This window comes from Falco rusticolus, chromosome 1 (assembly GCF_015220075.1).
Source record: "Falco rusticolus isolate bFalRus1 chromosome 1, bFalRus1.pri, whole genome shotgun sequence".
Classification (NCBI taxonomy): Eukaryota; Metazoa; Chordata; class Aves; order Falconiformes; family Falconidae; genus Falco; species Falco rusticolus.
In genome coordinates, this window is record NC_051187.1 from 32,786,566 (window position 1) to 32,803,127 (window position 16,562).

Here is a 16,562-nt window from a genome sequence, read left to right on the forward strand (position 1 = left end):
CCGCTGCCCGTCGCTAGGGGCGGCCCCGCGCCACTTCCGGCGCCCGCCGGGCCGCCCGCCCGTGGGAGCCCCGGTTCCGGCGGGGCGCGGGTTCCGGCGCGGCCCCGGTTCCGGCGGGGCCATGCTGCCCGGCCGCGCTGCGGAGCCGGACGGGGCGGTGCGGCGCTTGCTGCGGGCCGGCGCGGCTGCCAGGTCAGCGGGGCGGGGGGCCGGGGGCACGGGGGCGGGGGGCGGCCAGCGGCCGAGGCCTGGCCCTTCCCCAGCCCGGGCACCGGGAGCGATACCGGGGGGGGGGGACACACAGGGACGGACACACACGTTACCGCCGGCCGCCCCCGCCCCACCCCCGTGCCCCTGACCCGCCTCCCCGCAACCTGAGGTAGCGACTCCCCGCGGGGAGGGGAGCGGTTGGTTTGGTGGGGATTTTTTGGTTTTTTCTTTTCTTTTTTTTTCCCGTTTCAGGTACAAAGTGATGAAGAACTGGGGCGTGCTCGGGGGGTTGGCGGCCGCGGTGGCGGCGGGGATGTACGTGCTGTGGGGTCCCATCACCGAGAGGAAGCGGCGCAGGAGAGGTAGGGGGGCCCCAGCCCGGCAAAACACCCCTTAAAGTTAATTTTTCTGGGCCTTTCCTGCCTCTCCTGCATGTCAGAAACCCGCCTGTTAATTATTTTTCATGATTAGCTTCTGTACGCTATTTTCCTCTTACTGAAGATAAAATTTTGGTCGCTGTCCTGCTTAGAAATCTAACAAAGTTTTAGAAAAACGTGTCTTGAACAAAGGATTTTTGTGACTTGCATAATGTATTAATTGTATCCATCGACGTTTTTCTAAAATTGTGACAAAAACAGACATATTTTTGTAGCTTGGCATAACTTCATTGCTGAACTGCTGCAGGTAATGCGCTTTATTTTGCACTTTGGAATGCAGAAATAAACATGTTCTTATTTCGCACGAGAGGAGTGAAGGGCTCTTGCCAAGCAGAGCCATACAGAAATCCTGCTGCTTAATCCTGGGCAACCCAGGAGGCTTCACCCAAGCGAGCCGAGGCGTGCAGCTGTGCTGCAGTGACCGCAGGGGCTCCGGTAAACTTGCACAATAAGGGGCTCCAACGCTTAATATCATCACTAAGAGTTTTGCAGTTTGATACGTTAACTTGCAGATAATCCGGAACCGAAGTATTGACAGAAATCCATCCCTGTCAGGAAAAAAAAAAGATTATTTTCCAATGAAAATGTAAAAAAGATTTTACAGCGGTATAAGTCTTGAAGGCCACCGTGTATATAAACACTTTATAGTATGCTGTTGTACGTACCAGGGTCTTCTAGTTTTCATTGGGTGCAAGTACCAAGTAAACTGAGATAATTCAATCTTAATACCTAACATAACGCTTGCTACTGAAAAATAGTAAGGTTTTCCTAGACTTCATGGTGTAAACTCTTACTCGTCTATTTCTAGGGCTTGTACCTGGCCTTCTTAACTTAGGAAACACCTGTTTCATGAACTCTTTGCTGCAAGGCTTATCTTCCTGTCCGTCTTTCATCAAGTGGCTGGAGGAATTTACAGCACAATACAAGACGGACCAGAACCAGGCCACTGAGCATCAATACTTATCGGTCACTTTGCTGCGTCTCCTCAGAGGTACTTCAATGTTTTTGTGTTGCGCTAAACTAAGAAGAAAATATTTAGTATAAATGTTATCGTTTCTAGCCTCCTTTCCTGAAGCAAGGAAGCTCATGTGGTCTTGTATGAAAAAAATTCCCTCTACTAACTTTGAACTCATTGGCCAAGTTCAACCGACTTTCACAGAGGGGTAGAGATCCAAAAGATAGTAAGTTACTGTACCGAGCCTGAGCAACGCAGGGCCCAACTGCATGTGTTCCCAGAGCCGTTTGTTTCTTGGCCAACAGCTGAAAGGTTTCAGGTTTTGTTTGACTCGCCTGGTGAGCAAGAAGCCGCCCCCCGGCATTGCACACATTGCTCCAAAGAAGCTGTTTGCCAGCAGGTTGAACAGATCTGGCAACAGAGGTGCTGAAAATGTGGTTACAGAAGCCATTGCCACAGGCTTTAATGTATTTGCTCATCACAGAGTATTAATGGTTAAAACAGTATGAATACAGACTCAGTATAATTGAAGAAAAAGGAAAATATTATAATTAAATGGGCAGTCAGAATTCTGTATAAAAGAAGAATGCATTATAAAATAACGTCTTTTTTCCCAAGCTTACTATTTTACCAAAAATATGGACTATTGAATGAGATTATCTTCTGTGCTCTTGGATAAAAATGTTAAAGCCTCTAAGCCCGACTTGGTAACTGGTTTCAGATTTGCCTCTGTGCTAAATTCATGTATCTGTTACATCCTATTTAGGCACTCAAAATGTTTAAGCAATCTGTTGGCTCTCACAGGGCTTTGTTTTAAAGGGAATCCACTGGAAGTTCTCCTGTCTCAGGATGTTGTTCATTTTAAAATTGTGCCCCTTAAGCATGTACATTTAGCTGGTGTAAGGATGATGGGGCATTAATACTGGGGTTTCTGTGACATGCAAAGTACCAACTTTTACCCAATGCACCAGTAAAAAGTCATCTTTCCAGACAGTGTTTATATTATTTATTCTCTTTGTATCAGTTGAGAAACCTTTCACTTTATGTATGAGATGAGGAGAATATATGCAGTCAGCCTGAGTCAGACAAGAACCATAATTAATACATACTAGCTTGATGGTATCTTAATCAAGAATAACTCCACTGTAATCGATTATATGATGCTTAAGTAACATCCAGTCTAAAATAAACAGATTTGTGTTCTAACTGTTCATTGTGGCTCTTTCTCTTTCTGACATTTTTAAATGCAATGTCTTTAGCTTTATCCTGTCAAGAGGTAACAGAAGATGATGTCCTGGATGCAAGCTGCCTGCTAGAAGTTTTAAGAATGTACAGGTGGCAGATCTCATCATTTGAAGAACAGGTGATTACAGAATTCAAGTTAGACTGCCTGATACATACGTAGTGCTTAGATACGGAATAACAGAAAAGTGAAGCTGTGGTACTAATAGCCCTGAGGGTCAAAACTGAATCTTCGCTGTAGCAAAAAGTTTGCTTTCAAATGTGAAGGAAAAGAACCATGTGACTGATGAATGGTGTTTTCAGTTTGCTTAGATATTTGTCATGGAAACCCTGGCTGCTTCAAAACCTCATACTTAATTACCTTCAGATTTGGTACAGTGGAGCCAGTAGTATTAAACCAGCACAGATACAGCCCGAACTTTGCTGTAGATAATGGGTCTGTGCTAACGTGCCGCTCTGCTTGGAGGGGTGGACTCTGCTAACGTTTCCAAATTCAGTTACATGTAACATACAAGATTTCTAATTCTTGTTTTTAGTATTTTCAGCCCCTAAGTGTGGCTGGTCAATGAACTCTGTTATCTCACTCGGAAGATATGACTCTATCTTTTATATTTCAAGGCCAAAGCAAACAGCGTAGATTTCAATTAGGCTTTTACTGAAATCAATATTCTTTTCTTCTCCAAGTATTTTAGTTTCTTGTGAGTTTATATGGCCCAGAATATTTTCAATAATGTGTGCTGTTGCAAAGTTCAGCTTCGTAGAGAAAGCTTTTTGGGAAAACTGCAGCAGATGCACAAATTATTACTATTAATACATAAGGTGAGCTCTAAGCAATAATGTTTCCTTTCATTTCCTATTACAACGACATAGTCATATGTGTACCGGTGTATATTTGGACGTTATTTGCTTTTGCTTCCTCTAAGTCTTATGCCTCTATTTGACAGGATGCTCATGAACTATTTCATGTCCTTACTTCTTCATTAGAAGACGAACGGGATCGTCAGCCACGTGTGACACACCTGTTTGATGTGCATTCTCTGGAGGTAACTTCTTTACCGATGTTACTTCATTATCAGAGGTTTCCATAGCCTGCCTAGATTCCTAAGTGTGTCAAGTATAAAGTGTTTAAAACCTGGAGATGTTTTCATTATGTTTATGAAGCTGTTCTTTAGTACTCTGATATAAATTAATAGGTCAGGCAGTCTAAAGGTTAAAAAATGTTTTTCATGAGTGAATGTATTTGACCTTACAGTGATCCCACCTTTATGAGGGCTTTTGCATTAGTCCATCTAAGCAGTTACTCTTATCTGTGAGAGCTGACACATGAAAGAGGTTTGAAAACTGCAAAATAGACATTAATAGAATAGTCCACATGGAGATGAAATTTATCTTATCCTCCGGTTTAGTGCCACACTTAATGTAGATGGAAAGTTTCTCATCTTTTTTTGTCTAAAATATATACAAAAGGTTTATAAAATCTCTTAGGCTTTTACTTTAGTAGTCTGAGGCAGAGAATTCTAGAGATTAATGATTCATTTCATTAGAAGTGTTCTTTTTGTCAATTATAAATCTGTTGCATACCAGGTTTTTTGGCCTTCCTCAAATATAAAGAGACGCTAAAACTCCCACAGTTTTTCTAATATCGGAAAAGCATAGTAGAGATGAAATAAGAACATATTTAATACTTCATGGTTTCTAAGGTAGAGTTAATGAAACCTTTTATCTTCCTCTGTAGCAGCCAGAAATAACCCAAAAGCAAATAAGCTGCAGAACAAGAGGTATGCTTTTTTCCATTCTGAAATATGGATATTCATAGTGTAGTCGCTTTGTTTATTAATTGATCTTTGTCTGTATTGGACTGAAGTGCATCTCTTCAGCTGTAAAAAAAACCCCATTGATTATTTGTTATTGGGACAGAACGTGCCTTAGAGCAGTTACTTTTGTTACTGTGGGCCAAAAATGTGGAATTATAATCAATACACAGATGTATTGAAAATAAAAGTTGAAACTTTTGTGTTTCAGGGTCTCTTCCCCCTGTGTCAAGTCACTGGAAATCTCAGCATCCTTTTCACGGAAGGCTGACCAGCAACATGGTTTGCAAACACTGTGAACACCAGGTAACACATAGACAAGAAAAAGAATGTCTGACACTCAGAGCACAATCTGAAAATATCATCCCTTGTTTTTGACATGGTTTAAGCTCCAAAGGTCTGCAGGACTGACTGACAGCTTAGACTGTTACTTTTTCAGGTACTTTTTATGGCGTTTGTGACGAACAAGAATGTATCGCTAAATACACTGATGCATGATCCACTTTGTGGGGATAACAGCTGTCTAACCAGACAGAATAATAGCTGTCTTACTATATTTAGTATTCAGTACCACAGCTATCATATACTGAAAATCCACTCACGTGGGTAGCTTTTTAGGACTAGCTATTCATTCAGCACGCAGTACTGAGATTGCACATGTGCAGCCAAATTAAGTTGTGGTCTAGTTATCTGGAGTAAGGAGGTGAAGATAACCTGGATAAAGAAAAAAATACAGAAAGTCAATCTCATTTGTAGATCAAACCATAAGAGTATGTTTAGTACTTTTATTTTCCCAAACCTTGCAGACAAATTTAAGTGGGCAGGGGCAGCTTCAGCAGAAAGAGGCTAAGTAGCACCTTGTACCTAGGGTTGGGGAGAGCAGGTGGTTTTGACCTTATTCCACCAGATAATTGTGGACAGCAGAGAGCATATGCTCATCTTGTGTGAGGCTGGGGGGCGTGTTTGGGACTGTTACAAATTTTAGCTTGCTGGAGACATGAAATATTCTCTTGCAGAGTCCTGTGAGGTATGATACCTTTGACAGTCTCTCCCTGAGCATCCCAGCAGCTGTGTGGGTATGTATGATGCGTGATCCAGCCAGTCTGCGTGTTGCCTTATCATCGTGGCTTTCTCTTCATTAGTCCCTTTTGAAGATGCTACAGCCTAAGTGTAAATGAGTAGCTATAGCTCATTTTTTTTTGCCTTTTTATAAATGGTCCTGCAGTGCTAATACAGTACCTTATCACTAATATGTTGGTGCAAATTACCAATTAGTAAAACAAGCATGACTTTGCTGACACTCATAGAACTTCCTGTTTCTCCTGGTGTAGTATTTGGTCCTTTCTGTGTAATTTGAACAGACCACATCATATCCTGAGGGCTGTTTCTGGCAGTCTGGGAAGGTGACCTCCAGGAGCTCTTGTCTCTGTGGTGACAGTACACAAGTTACCCAATACAGGCTTTTGGATCAAGTTATTTCAACTGGGAATTGTCTCAATTTCTTTTTGGCTCTCTGAAAAACTTCAAATGACAAAATACTGTCAGTTTTGGGGGCAAAACGTGCAGGACATTTTTCAACTAAATGGTTTGTCACTTAATGTCTGCTAGTGATTTGCCTTTCCAGACAGCTAGCAAGACTTGCACTCAGGGAAACTCTGTCTCCTAACAACAGAATATGCTCCTGAACATTTAGGATTGGGATTTGGACACATCTTCTACTCTTTTGTGTTTTATTTTGTACCATCATTGAAGATTATGCCCTTCATACTTGGCAGTATGTAGTACAGTCTGCAAAGAAGAATAGGAAGGAGTGCCTACATTCAATTAAATGCAGTATTTCGCCTATGTAGAGGGTCAGCATGCATAAAATGACTCATGAAGTGCTGGAACTTCAGAGAAAAATAGTAACAGGGTCAGGAATCTGTAGTTTAAAACTCCACTAAAGGAATGACACAGGGAGTCAGCTATTATTCTTACCTACAGGCTGCAATGTTTTCTGTGTTTAATCCAGGCTAAAGAAGAATCCCCATAGTTAATTACATTATCAGTGTTCTATACTCAAAGCCATTTAGTCAGTTTTATCAAAAAATAAGTCTGCAATTCTGTAGTTTCTATGGCAGAAACTATGAAAAATCCTTTCACAAAATTAAGTGGTGTACACCCTAAAATTAGTGTAAATAATTCTGGTTTTTCGTACTAAGGGTCGTCCTATGACGCTGGACCACTGCCTCCATCATTTCATCTCCTCTGAATCTGTAAAGGATGTTGTGTGTGACAACTGCACTAAAGTATGTAATTTTAATGTATATAACCTTCTAGGTCAGTTTTAAGCTTGCTGACAGAATTCTACTGTCTACAGACAGTTTTCTGCTCCTTTCATTGTGACTGCAGGAAAGCCTCTAGCCTGCCTGGGATTTCTTACATTTAAAATGGGAGTTCTTAAGAGAATATTTTGAACCTTTATTTATCACTACTATTACAAAACTTAAATACCCGGTAATTACAGAATAAAATGTATTATTTAGATAACATCTGGGATATTTTTTTTTGCTCTGGTATTTTAAACAGCATTTAAGTTACCTGTAATTTGATGATGGCACAGAGCCAAAGTAGCTTGTTTGAAAACCAACAGAAATGGTATGTGACTACACATAAACCTGGAGACTGGGCTTGTTCTGTAAATGCTTGTTTCTGCATGATTTTTGCTTTAGCATTCTGATTCATTAGGATAGGGCAACAATTTTTAGGAAAGTTCCTAGAAAACTGTAGGTGTAATTAATGTACTGAGCATAGTTCCAGGTAAGACAGTTGCTTTTGTCTGCAGTGTGCAGAGCTGCACTATTTTGTCTAATCTGATACACCAGGTAACCAAATGGCTTTATTTTTTTCCCTCTGATTTCAGATTCAGGCAGAAGGGACTCTGAATGGACAGAGCATAGAAAACCAGAGAACAACATTTGTTAAGCAATTAAAGTTAGGAAAGGTGAGGCAAGCTGCCCCTCCAAATCTATTTTTAAATCCTATTATACAGTAATTTCTTTCTTTGATCTCTTTGCTTGATGTCCACTTCTTGCTATTAAACTACTTCAGTGTTTTACTTTAAAGAGTAAGCTTGTTTGTCAAATATTTGTAGGCATTGAGGCCTCAAATTCAGCAAAACATCAAACTATAGCTTAAAGAACGAGTATTCTACTGATACTCAGCAAAACACTTAAACCTGAGTTTGGCTCAGTGGAAGTTCATAGGTCTGGCATATACAGTGTTTGTAGCATCTTTAGCAACTGCACATTTCAAAGAAATTTAAAACGTTCTAAATACAGCTAGTTTAAACAAGTGGATATGGTGTTAAACATCAGGTGTGATTTATGTGAGAAGCTCTTCTTATTTTTTGCTCTGTAATCATATAATGCAGAGCACAGCAGGGCACTGGTCAGTAATTAAGAGCCTCAGGTGCCATTAATAATAATACTATGTACTTATTGATAGAGGTTAACCCTGGCATGACTTTGAATACCAGGTGTTTATAACTACTTGACCTTTTTTCCCCGGGCACTCTCACTGTGCAAAGCCATTACTTACCAAGTATTAGCAAATATCTTACAACAACACAGTCCAACAAATTCCAATCTCCATTTCTACCTCTCAGATCAACAAGCTAGATGAGGTTGACATGTGTGTTCCTAAAAAGCTCACCTGTATTTTTATTGACTTTTCTTCCATTTGGAGAAAACATTAGCTATCTACCCTACTGCCCCATGAGTGAACAGTAGTGGTGTTATCAGAAATCTCGAGAGAGTTGTTAGTGTCATGTCTTAGGGATACTACTGCCAGTAAACTTACACGCAGCTATAGTAGCATGTAAGTAGACTTACCAGTGCCATTAGTATGCTTTCAACTTGAACAGCTGTTTTTTCTCGCTGAAAATGTATTTTGATTTTCCTTTTCTATGGAATATTGCTGAAGCTCCCTCAGTGTTTGTGTATCCACCTGCAAAGACTGAGCTGGTCAAACCAAGGCACTCCTCTGAAACGTCACGAACATGTACAGTTCAATGAGTTCCTGATCATGGACATCTACAAATACCGCATTCCTGTTCATAAATCAAGACAGAATGAGCTGAATCAGAAAAGCTCTGAAGAGACAGCGCCAGGAACAAAGGATGGGATAGCAGTAAAACCTTCAGGTATTTATTTTGAAAATAAAATCTATCTGATATTACAACATTTCAGTAATAAAACATTCTAATCTGCAAAATGAACGCAAAAGGAGTTTTGATTTGAATCTGTGCAAAGAGGACAGGTAGAAATCCCTTTCCCAGCAAGCATTAAGATACCCTGTTCCAAGTTCATAGTTCAGTTTTGATAATTTGATCCTACTAAATATTACAAAATACCCAAAACAGACTTACAAACAAACAAAAAAAAATCCCAGACAGCATAGAATACTCATGTTTTATGTCCAAAGGGGATGAAGGGATGAACTCTGTAAGTCCTAGTGATTATCTTGTTAGTGATCTCTTAAGGCTTCCGGACAAGCATAGAAAGAGTGCTGGGAATGGTGACTTCTTAAAAAACAATTAGAAAATCTAGCTGTAGTAGGTCTGTCATTTAGGCAGCTGAATATACTGTTTAGTTGGGATTTTGTGAACATGATCATTTTCATATTTGTGTCATGTAAAAGCAATTTCCGCTGGCTTTGGCTATTATGCTCTGCATCTCTTAAAGGACTGTGATACGTAATGAATTAAAATAAGGAAAAGACCTTCTTATTCTGTGATGAAAGGTACTACAGGAACAGAAGCACCGTTATTAACAATACTAATAGTCACATTTAAGTTAAAATACTGAATGTCTACTTTCTCTTACAGATGCAGAACAGCCACCTAGTACTAAAACGCTCTTTATGAATGGTGCCTCCTCCTCCTCATTTTTAATGTCCTTGGGAACTTTTCCACTTGCTGCATTCCCTGAATGCAGGTAAGTTAGAAATTTGTACCCCATCTTAATTTCCATCCCTTCAGATTATGTCTTTCTTTATTCTGTCTGCATTATGAGGCTGCACAGTCACAGAATTCAACATCCATCCTAGCTCCTGTGCAGAATTTTTTTGCTTTTTTTCTTGGATGATTTTTAGTGGTTATCTTCGGCTGCATTTCTCTCCTAGAAAAGGGAGTAGAGCATATTACAAGCAAAACTCAAAATCTCCTTTCCCTGGTTCATGGTGCAGTAAATAATCCTTCTGAATAGCCATAATCTTATTCTTGATGTTTTGCTCTACTCCTTCATTTGATTTTTTTCCTCTTATTTTGAAGTGAAAACTATTGAAAGAAATCCATAGATCTCTGACAGATTGTTTTTCAAACGTTACATTTAACAAGTTTGATATAAGTTGCAGCTGCCACAATTCTACTTCATAAATCAGCCTTGATGCTTCTCCTGATAATCTCTTTTCTTGGCCTTTGAGAACATCCACTTACTTTTGTGCTGGTGACCAACATATAGTTAGTTCTGTACCACTTCTACCTGCCACTGCGTATTTTCCCAGTGGGGAAGACAATTCCCACAGTCACTGTGTGAAATACGAAGCCTGGAAGCGGTTTGTGCCAGATGTTTGTTACAAAGACAGTTGTAGAGCAAGTCCTTGAAAGTGCATCTGTTGTTACCTGTGGGTTACCTGCTGCCATTTCACCTCTTTCCAGTTAAAAGCATATTATTTTAGAATAGCTTTTCGTTCCAGTAACAGTGCTTTAAGAACTACATACCGACACATTGGTAGGTTTGATGGAAAACGCTATTGCAAAACTAAAGGTGGTTAAGCTGTACAAAATGTAGTAGCTCTCTGCAGCATAAACTTTTAAAATAAATGGTTTGGTTTTCTCAATAATAGATTAAGGCAGCACTGCAGCAAAGACCTGGTATACAGAAAAGTAATTGTGAGACAGTGACTGTCTTATGGAGCCATCTATTTGCTCGAAAAAGAAATTGCAACTGAAGACAAAGCAACTGGGGCTGCTTCTGGTATGTGTGCAATCCATGAGGGCTGCTGACCCTTTCCTTTTTCTCCTTTGTCCTTCAGTTCCCCCGTGTACCTTTACCGTCTGATGGCAGTTGTAGTTCATCACGGAGACATGCATTCTGGACACTTTGTGACTTATCGCCGCTCTCCACCTTCTCCTAAGAACCCACTCTCTGTCAGCAGTCAGTGGCTATGGATTTCAGATGACACCGTTCGCAAAGCTAGTTTGCAGGAAGTCCTTTCTTCTAGCGCTTACTTGCTTTTTTATGAGCGTGTTCACTCGAGGGTACAGCACCAAAGCGTGGAGTTGAGGGCTGAAGAGTGATTCAGAGAGAAGGACAAAAACTGACAAAATTCCTTTAATGAGATCTACGCTGCACCTCCTGTCTGTTATGCAAATAACCCACCATGAGCCCTTTAACCTTCCCCTCTATGGCAATGGCTGGCTCCTGCTGGGAGTGGTGTTTCGTACCAACATTACGCTACCCAAAGTTGGCCTGCTAACATCGTGCAGTCCAAAGTCTATCTGTATTAGAGGAGCATTTATTCTGTTAGGTGATAGTTTTGTCAACATCACAGCTCTGAAACAGACTTCCCAAGGCTGTATTCCATATTCTGACACCTATGTGAATTTTCAGAGAGATGCTTAATCCTGTACCTTTCACTGCAGATGTTTCTGAACAGGAGAGCCCCAGAAGCAGTTGATGGGAAGCTACTGTTATCAAAGGCAATGAATTTAAGAAACAAAGTGCCTTGAGCTTATTTGAATACCTACATTACCATTGTCTGAGTCCACTGCGTGTTTGTTGCATTCTGGTAAATGTCTCAAGATAACGGGATGAACTACAAAATGGAATCAGATTTCTCTTGGTATCCCAGCTAATAAATGAAGTAAGGCATCTCTGCATAACATGCACGATCCAAAAAAAGACTTCCCTATTCACATAATTTTCCTAATATTTTAGTTCCTTATACATCATAGAAGTATTTCTTCTGATTCAAAGTGCAGTTTCTTTTTTCCAGGAGAAAAGGTAATTTTTTTTTTTTTAATCTATGAAGAGCTGAGGCCCTGATTTATTGCTCGGTATCTTTGGAATATAACTGAAATCAAAAGACATTTGCTAGCAATCAGTATTATAATTTCCTTAGTCACTATGAAACTGTTGAATATGGTTGCTTGTAGTATCGACTACAACTTTTAATGCTGTGATTTCAAGGCTACTGTAATTGGTGTTCTCGACTTGCCCGTCCTGTTTTAATGCTGAAAACTGCCATTTCTCACCAACCATTCAGATACATGCTGTCTGGCTTGCAGTTGAGCTTTAGAGCTTGTACCGGTGGTGATCGTGAGCTGAGATGTAGCAACCCCAAGCATCCTCATTAAGTGAACAGTATACGTGATCGGGACTGGTGGGCACCTGCCTTGCAAAATAGTACAGCAGTCTGGAAAGGCTGGTGTCAGTGCATTAGATACTGATTGCCACATAAATAGAAGTAAGGTGTACTTTGCTGCTCTAGATTGTTTGTGTAAAAAAAAAATAATAAATTCCAAACAAAGTGCTGGTGGGAGAAGCAGCAAAAATCATTCTTTTGACTGCTTTTAAATTACCAGGAATAAAGTATGTAGGCTATTTTTAGCTCTTTTCTATCCTTGTAAGCTTGGAGGAGTAGAGTGTAATTCATCAGACAAGCTTTTTCTGTGTAAAACAGCAACGGAGTTTTCAAATGATAACAGCCGTATTAATAGGGGTTTTTAGGGCAACTTTGTACCTCATGTATTTATATTGCTGCCCAAAGCTCATAGGTGTTCAGAGTTCCTTAATGGGAGGCTCAAAACCAGCCAAAATAGGAGCGGTGATGGATATATATGCAAAATTACACAACTCCTCAGTCCAGAGTATGGATCACAGTTCCTGCTCCAAGTAATACTCGTAGTATGTAAAATAGTCTTTATAAATCCACTAACCTACTAGCTCCTGAGAAGTCTCCCCCTCTCTGCTAGGCTAGCAGTAGCATGGTTTTAACCTTTCTATTTTAAGTTATGGAAAAACAACAAGAAAAACAAACAAACAAAAAAACCTAGAAAGATTCAAAATGCAAAAGATGCCCTGGCCGTTGAACTAAGACCTAATGGCCTTGCCGAAGATGAAAGCCCTCCATTCTGGGCAGCACAGGTGTGCAGCAGGAGCTCTGTAAAGCACTGCTGGGTGTCATCTAAGAAAAAGACAACCCAATATCGTGCAAAGTACTTGTTCCAGCAAATCTACCATTTGTACCTCAGAACTCCAAACCATTTCCACTGCCAACAGTGTATATTCTGCAATACCTGTTCTCAACAGGATCTGTTTAGAGTTTTTAACTGAATTTTTGAGGTGTTCATCTGAACAGGTCACTTTAGAAAGCAGTAATGCTGGAGCTGGGTCAGAACATACACACATGGTGGACCAAGTCTTAAATTTATCAGCTTGTAACAGGGACATAAAGCCGCATATTACTGCAAGCTTGCACGTTCGATGTATTTTTCTTTTGTGTTGAGCTGTTTTCCAGTAGGGGCTGGTTTGATGAGAAGGGAAGTGCAGTCGCTGTACGACACTGATAAATTGCTCAGTTTCACTCAGCTGCAGATTTACACTGAAAGCTTCCTCAAGGGCTGTAAAAATGAGGGGGGGTGTAGTCAGCATTTGTTCTAGCCTTCACTGTTAGGAAGGAGTAGATTGTCTTGGCTTAGCCCTCAGTGTGAGGAAGGGAGCAAGTATCAGCACTTCTGTCCTGGTCCTGAGCTGTGCTAGATCCTCCCAGCCTCCTGTGAGCATCCAAGACCTCTGCAGATGTTTGCCACCCAGCCCTCACCTTTCAAAGTCATTTGGCTCTGTGCAGGCATGTGAGGCTCATCAAACACTGTCACTTGTTACTCATAGGCTTCCATGGTGGAGAAAGTATCAATAAAATGTGAAGGGTTAAAAACCATAAGACCGCCAGGATGACATCTCTGTGTTTGGATTATTCTCGTCTTTTGTGCATTATTTAAAAAGGTATGAAATTCTAGTCAAACCACTGCACTGCTGTTTGAAGTTGCATTTTCACTTCAGGGTATTTTTGTAACTGTACAGTAGCAATAAATGAACAAACTTACTAGAAAAAGGTAGCTGCTCACGTGTGGTAATGTCTTGAAACAAAGACCAAGCTATAAGCCAAACTGCATTTGGTATATGAGACAGAAGCAGCATGTTACATTATCTGCATAAGAAGCATTCATGCAGGAGCTCTTTGTGCTACATAACAGCATTTTCTAGTAGTGGCAGAGGGGAGGGAAGTACCAACTCCACATTGTCTAAACAAACCTTAATTCCATAGCCCTAACAGACCTACCACTGAAGGATAGAGCCTATCACTAATTCAGATGCTTGTAGCCTGGCTACACAGAGATCAGTTCACATTCTCTGTACTTACCTTTCCTTGATTCTGCAAGACCTGTTGGTGACTTTGGACAGTCTTTCCTCATTTCAGCAGAATTCACTGTAAGCATGAAAGGTGATGGCTTTCAGGTAGTCAGAATGGAATCCCTAGGGATAATTATTTAGAAAAACGGATGGTCTCAGAAATTACAGCCTTTCACACTGTGTTTTCCATCTAAATGGTGCAACCCAGTCTTTCCCCAAAAGGTCGTTTTATGCTGCCTGGTTTCTGTACAAAGGATGTGAAGACCTCTCCCTGTGCAGTAGCACCTTGCTTCCTCTTGCACCACCATGCTACTGACTGGAAGAACCCAGTCTCGCACATAAGCAGAGGAACATATGCAGAGAAAAGTCATTGTGACTGTAAAACATGCAGCCAGCCATGCTGCACTGACTATATTCATATCCGGGCACTCCTCATTTTCATTTGTATTTTACTTTTAAAAAACAAGCAAACTGTAGCTCACTGACAGAGTGTACAAGAAAGTGTCACCTGTCGACCAGTACAGGCTTTAAATGATTACATCATAAGCTTTATAGTATTTATCAACTGTTTTGCTGGTATCTCAAGGATATAGAGTATTTTGATCTTTTTTGAGAACTGGCTAGATTAAGATCAGTTGAGAACTTGCTCCTGAACAAAGCAAGGCTGTTACTCATCAAAAATACTTAACAGCAGGACTACAGCAACATTTCAGAGAGAAAGTATTTTTGGCAGTTACGATCAGTAGTCGCAGTCTTTATTAGCAAGTTACTGAGTACACTATTGCCTCCCTTGGTTTAATTTGCTCATCTGGTACCTTGGATCACCAACGACTGTTTGAAAGAGAAATTGACAGTTACATCTTTGATTTTCAGAGCCAAAAGATCTGGCGCTTGATTGCTGAATATTCACTTCTTGCCTGTAGTCATCACTTTCCGAAATGTGAGGTTGATTCTTGGGGCAAGCACGCTCTTGCGGGTGGGCAGGCTGTGGTACCAGTACACATTGGTGGGGTACTTCATCATCAGCAGGCTACCATGGGCCAGCTGCAGTTTGATGGGCTTAATGTGGCGCGTTGCATTTTTCCCTCGGGAATCACAGTGCCTGAAAACAAAGTCTCTGCAAGCTCCAAAAGACACGGATGCAATAGGACTGCGTGGAACCAGTTCTCTCTCATCATCTCGATGTTCGCCTATGTGGTCTCCACCATCTTTATATCTGTGCACAGAACAAATTAGTTAGTTCTTCTACCAACCCAATTAAATGTCAACCGACCTCTCAGTGACCTGCCAACAGTGCTGCAAAAGCGACTCTTTCATTTGAACACTAAGTTGCTTGATGCCATTGGAAATGAGACGTACCTGTTAATAAGAACAAAATTAAAAGTATGTCCTGTGTTCGAAGTGATGCGGTCTCTGATACGGTTGAGAACTGGGATCCACGGCTTAGGAGAGAAGGTAACGCCTGAGTAAGTGTATGTTAAGTCAGGGTCTCCATAGGTTACCTGCTTCCTTGGAATGTTGTGCCATTTACCAAACACATGCAATTTTGTCATTTCACCTGTTTAAACAAGAAAGGAGAAGGATCAAACCCAACTCTGTATTACCTCTGCACATTCCAACATTCCCCCTGATTTGGAGCTTCTGTGAATCTCCAGTGGGACAAGAAAAATGATGCTTATGGCAACCCAAAAGCTGCCATTGGTCTTCAGGTGTTTCTGTCCCAGCAAAGCCTTTGACACTCAAGTTTGACACTGAATTCCCTCGAATGGGACGAACAGGACTAGCACCTTCATATTCTCTTCTTGATTTAATTTGACTGGGCAGATCTCATACATGACATCCACCAACCAAGTCCCGTCACCGCTCCAGGATTACCCTGGGGTCTTCTCTTAAAACGTGAACGAAACCACTTGACAAATGCTTCAAGCTAAGCCAGAGCAACCCTGCAGGCTCAGACCTGGGCTTTTTCCTCCCTTCTTAGGGCCACATTCTGCAAACACCAGCAGCCCGCAGCACCCTCCCAGTCACCAGGCAGCTCCACCCAGCCCAGGGCAATGGCTGGGGGGCTTGGCCTGGAGGGGGGACACACTGGGGATCGGCTCCCCCGACGGCCTTTACCTTGGAAGTACTCCACCTCCTCCTCCAGCTGTTGGAAAAGCGCATCAGCCTCGGCCTTGCCGAAGAGGAGCCGGTAATCACAGCTCAGGCCCTCGGCGCGGATCTCCTGCCAGGGGGGCTGCCCCGCGGCGGGCCGCTCTGCCCGGGGCCTCTTCCCGCCACCGTCCCCCACCTCCCCGGGAGGGCGTTTGACCACGTATCGGTCCATCGGAGGCCACGAGAGCGGCGTCACCCCCTCCCCCGACAGCAAGGCCTGCCGACCCTGAAAGAGCCAGCGACGCCTCAGAGGCCGCGGGAAAAAATAAAATGGGGGGGGTGGGGGCGCGCCGTGAGG

General features: G+C 41.7%; 2 protein-coding genes across 7 annotated transcripts; one reads left to right on the top strand and one right to left on the bottom strand.

The window, feature by feature from the left end:
• Nucleotides 1–68: 68 nt before the first annotated feature.
• USP30 (ubiquitin specific peptidase 30) lies at nucleotides 69–13,648 on the top strand. 3 transcript variants are annotated; one of them, XM_037375684.1, is made up of 13 exons: nucleotides 69–192; nucleotides 463–572; nucleotides 1,456–1,638; nucleotides 2,862–2,965; nucleotides 3,789–3,887; nucleotides 4,580–4,622; nucleotides 4,867–4,961; nucleotides 5,672–5,731; nucleotides 6,857–6,943; nucleotides 7,558–7,638; nucleotides 8,619–8,838; nucleotides 9,523–9,631; nucleotides 10,731–13,648. In XM_037375684.1, exons 1-13 carry the CDS (start codon nucleotides 122–124, stop codon nucleotides 10,993–10,995), a joined length of 1,527 nt encoding a protein of 508 aa, XP_037231581.1. In that variant the 5' UTR covers nucleotides 69–121; the 3' UTR covers nucleotides 10,996–13,648. The 3 variants fall into 3 exon arrangements, with proteins under 3 accessions (XP_037231581.1, XP_037231583.1, XP_037231582.1); XM_037375685.1 differs by lacking the exon at nucleotides 69–192 and adding an exon at nucleotides 203–379; XM_037375686.1 differs by lacking the exon at nucleotides 7,558–7,638.
• Nucleotides 13,649–14,831: 1,183 nt separating this feature from the next.
• On the bottom strand, nucleotides 14,832–16,521 carry ALKBH2 (alkB homolog 2, alpha-ketoglutarate dependent dioxygenase). Of its 4 annotated transcripts, none has more exons than XM_037375689.1 (3): nucleotides 16,229–16,521; nucleotides 15,470–15,668; nucleotides 14,832–15,326 (listed from the first exon to the last, which is right to left on the bottom strand). In XM_037375689.1, the coding sequence occupies exons 1-3, from the start codon at nucleotides 16,434–16,436 to the stop codon at nucleotides 15,017–15,019; spliced, it is 717 nt and encodes a 238-aa protein (XP_037231586.1). In that variant the 5' UTR covers nucleotides 16,437–16,521; the 3' UTR covers nucleotides 14,832–15,016. The 4 variants fall into 4 exon arrangements, with proteins under 4 accessions (XP_037231586.1, XP_037231588.1, XP_037231587.1 ...); XM_037375690.1 differs by having other exon boundaries at nucleotides 15,214–15,326; nucleotides 15,613–15,668; XM_037375692.1 differs by lacking the exon at nucleotides 14,832–15,326 and having other exon boundaries at nucleotides 15,488–15,552; nucleotides 15,642–15,668.
• Between the last annotated feature and the right edge of the window lie 41 nt (nucleotides 16,522–16,562).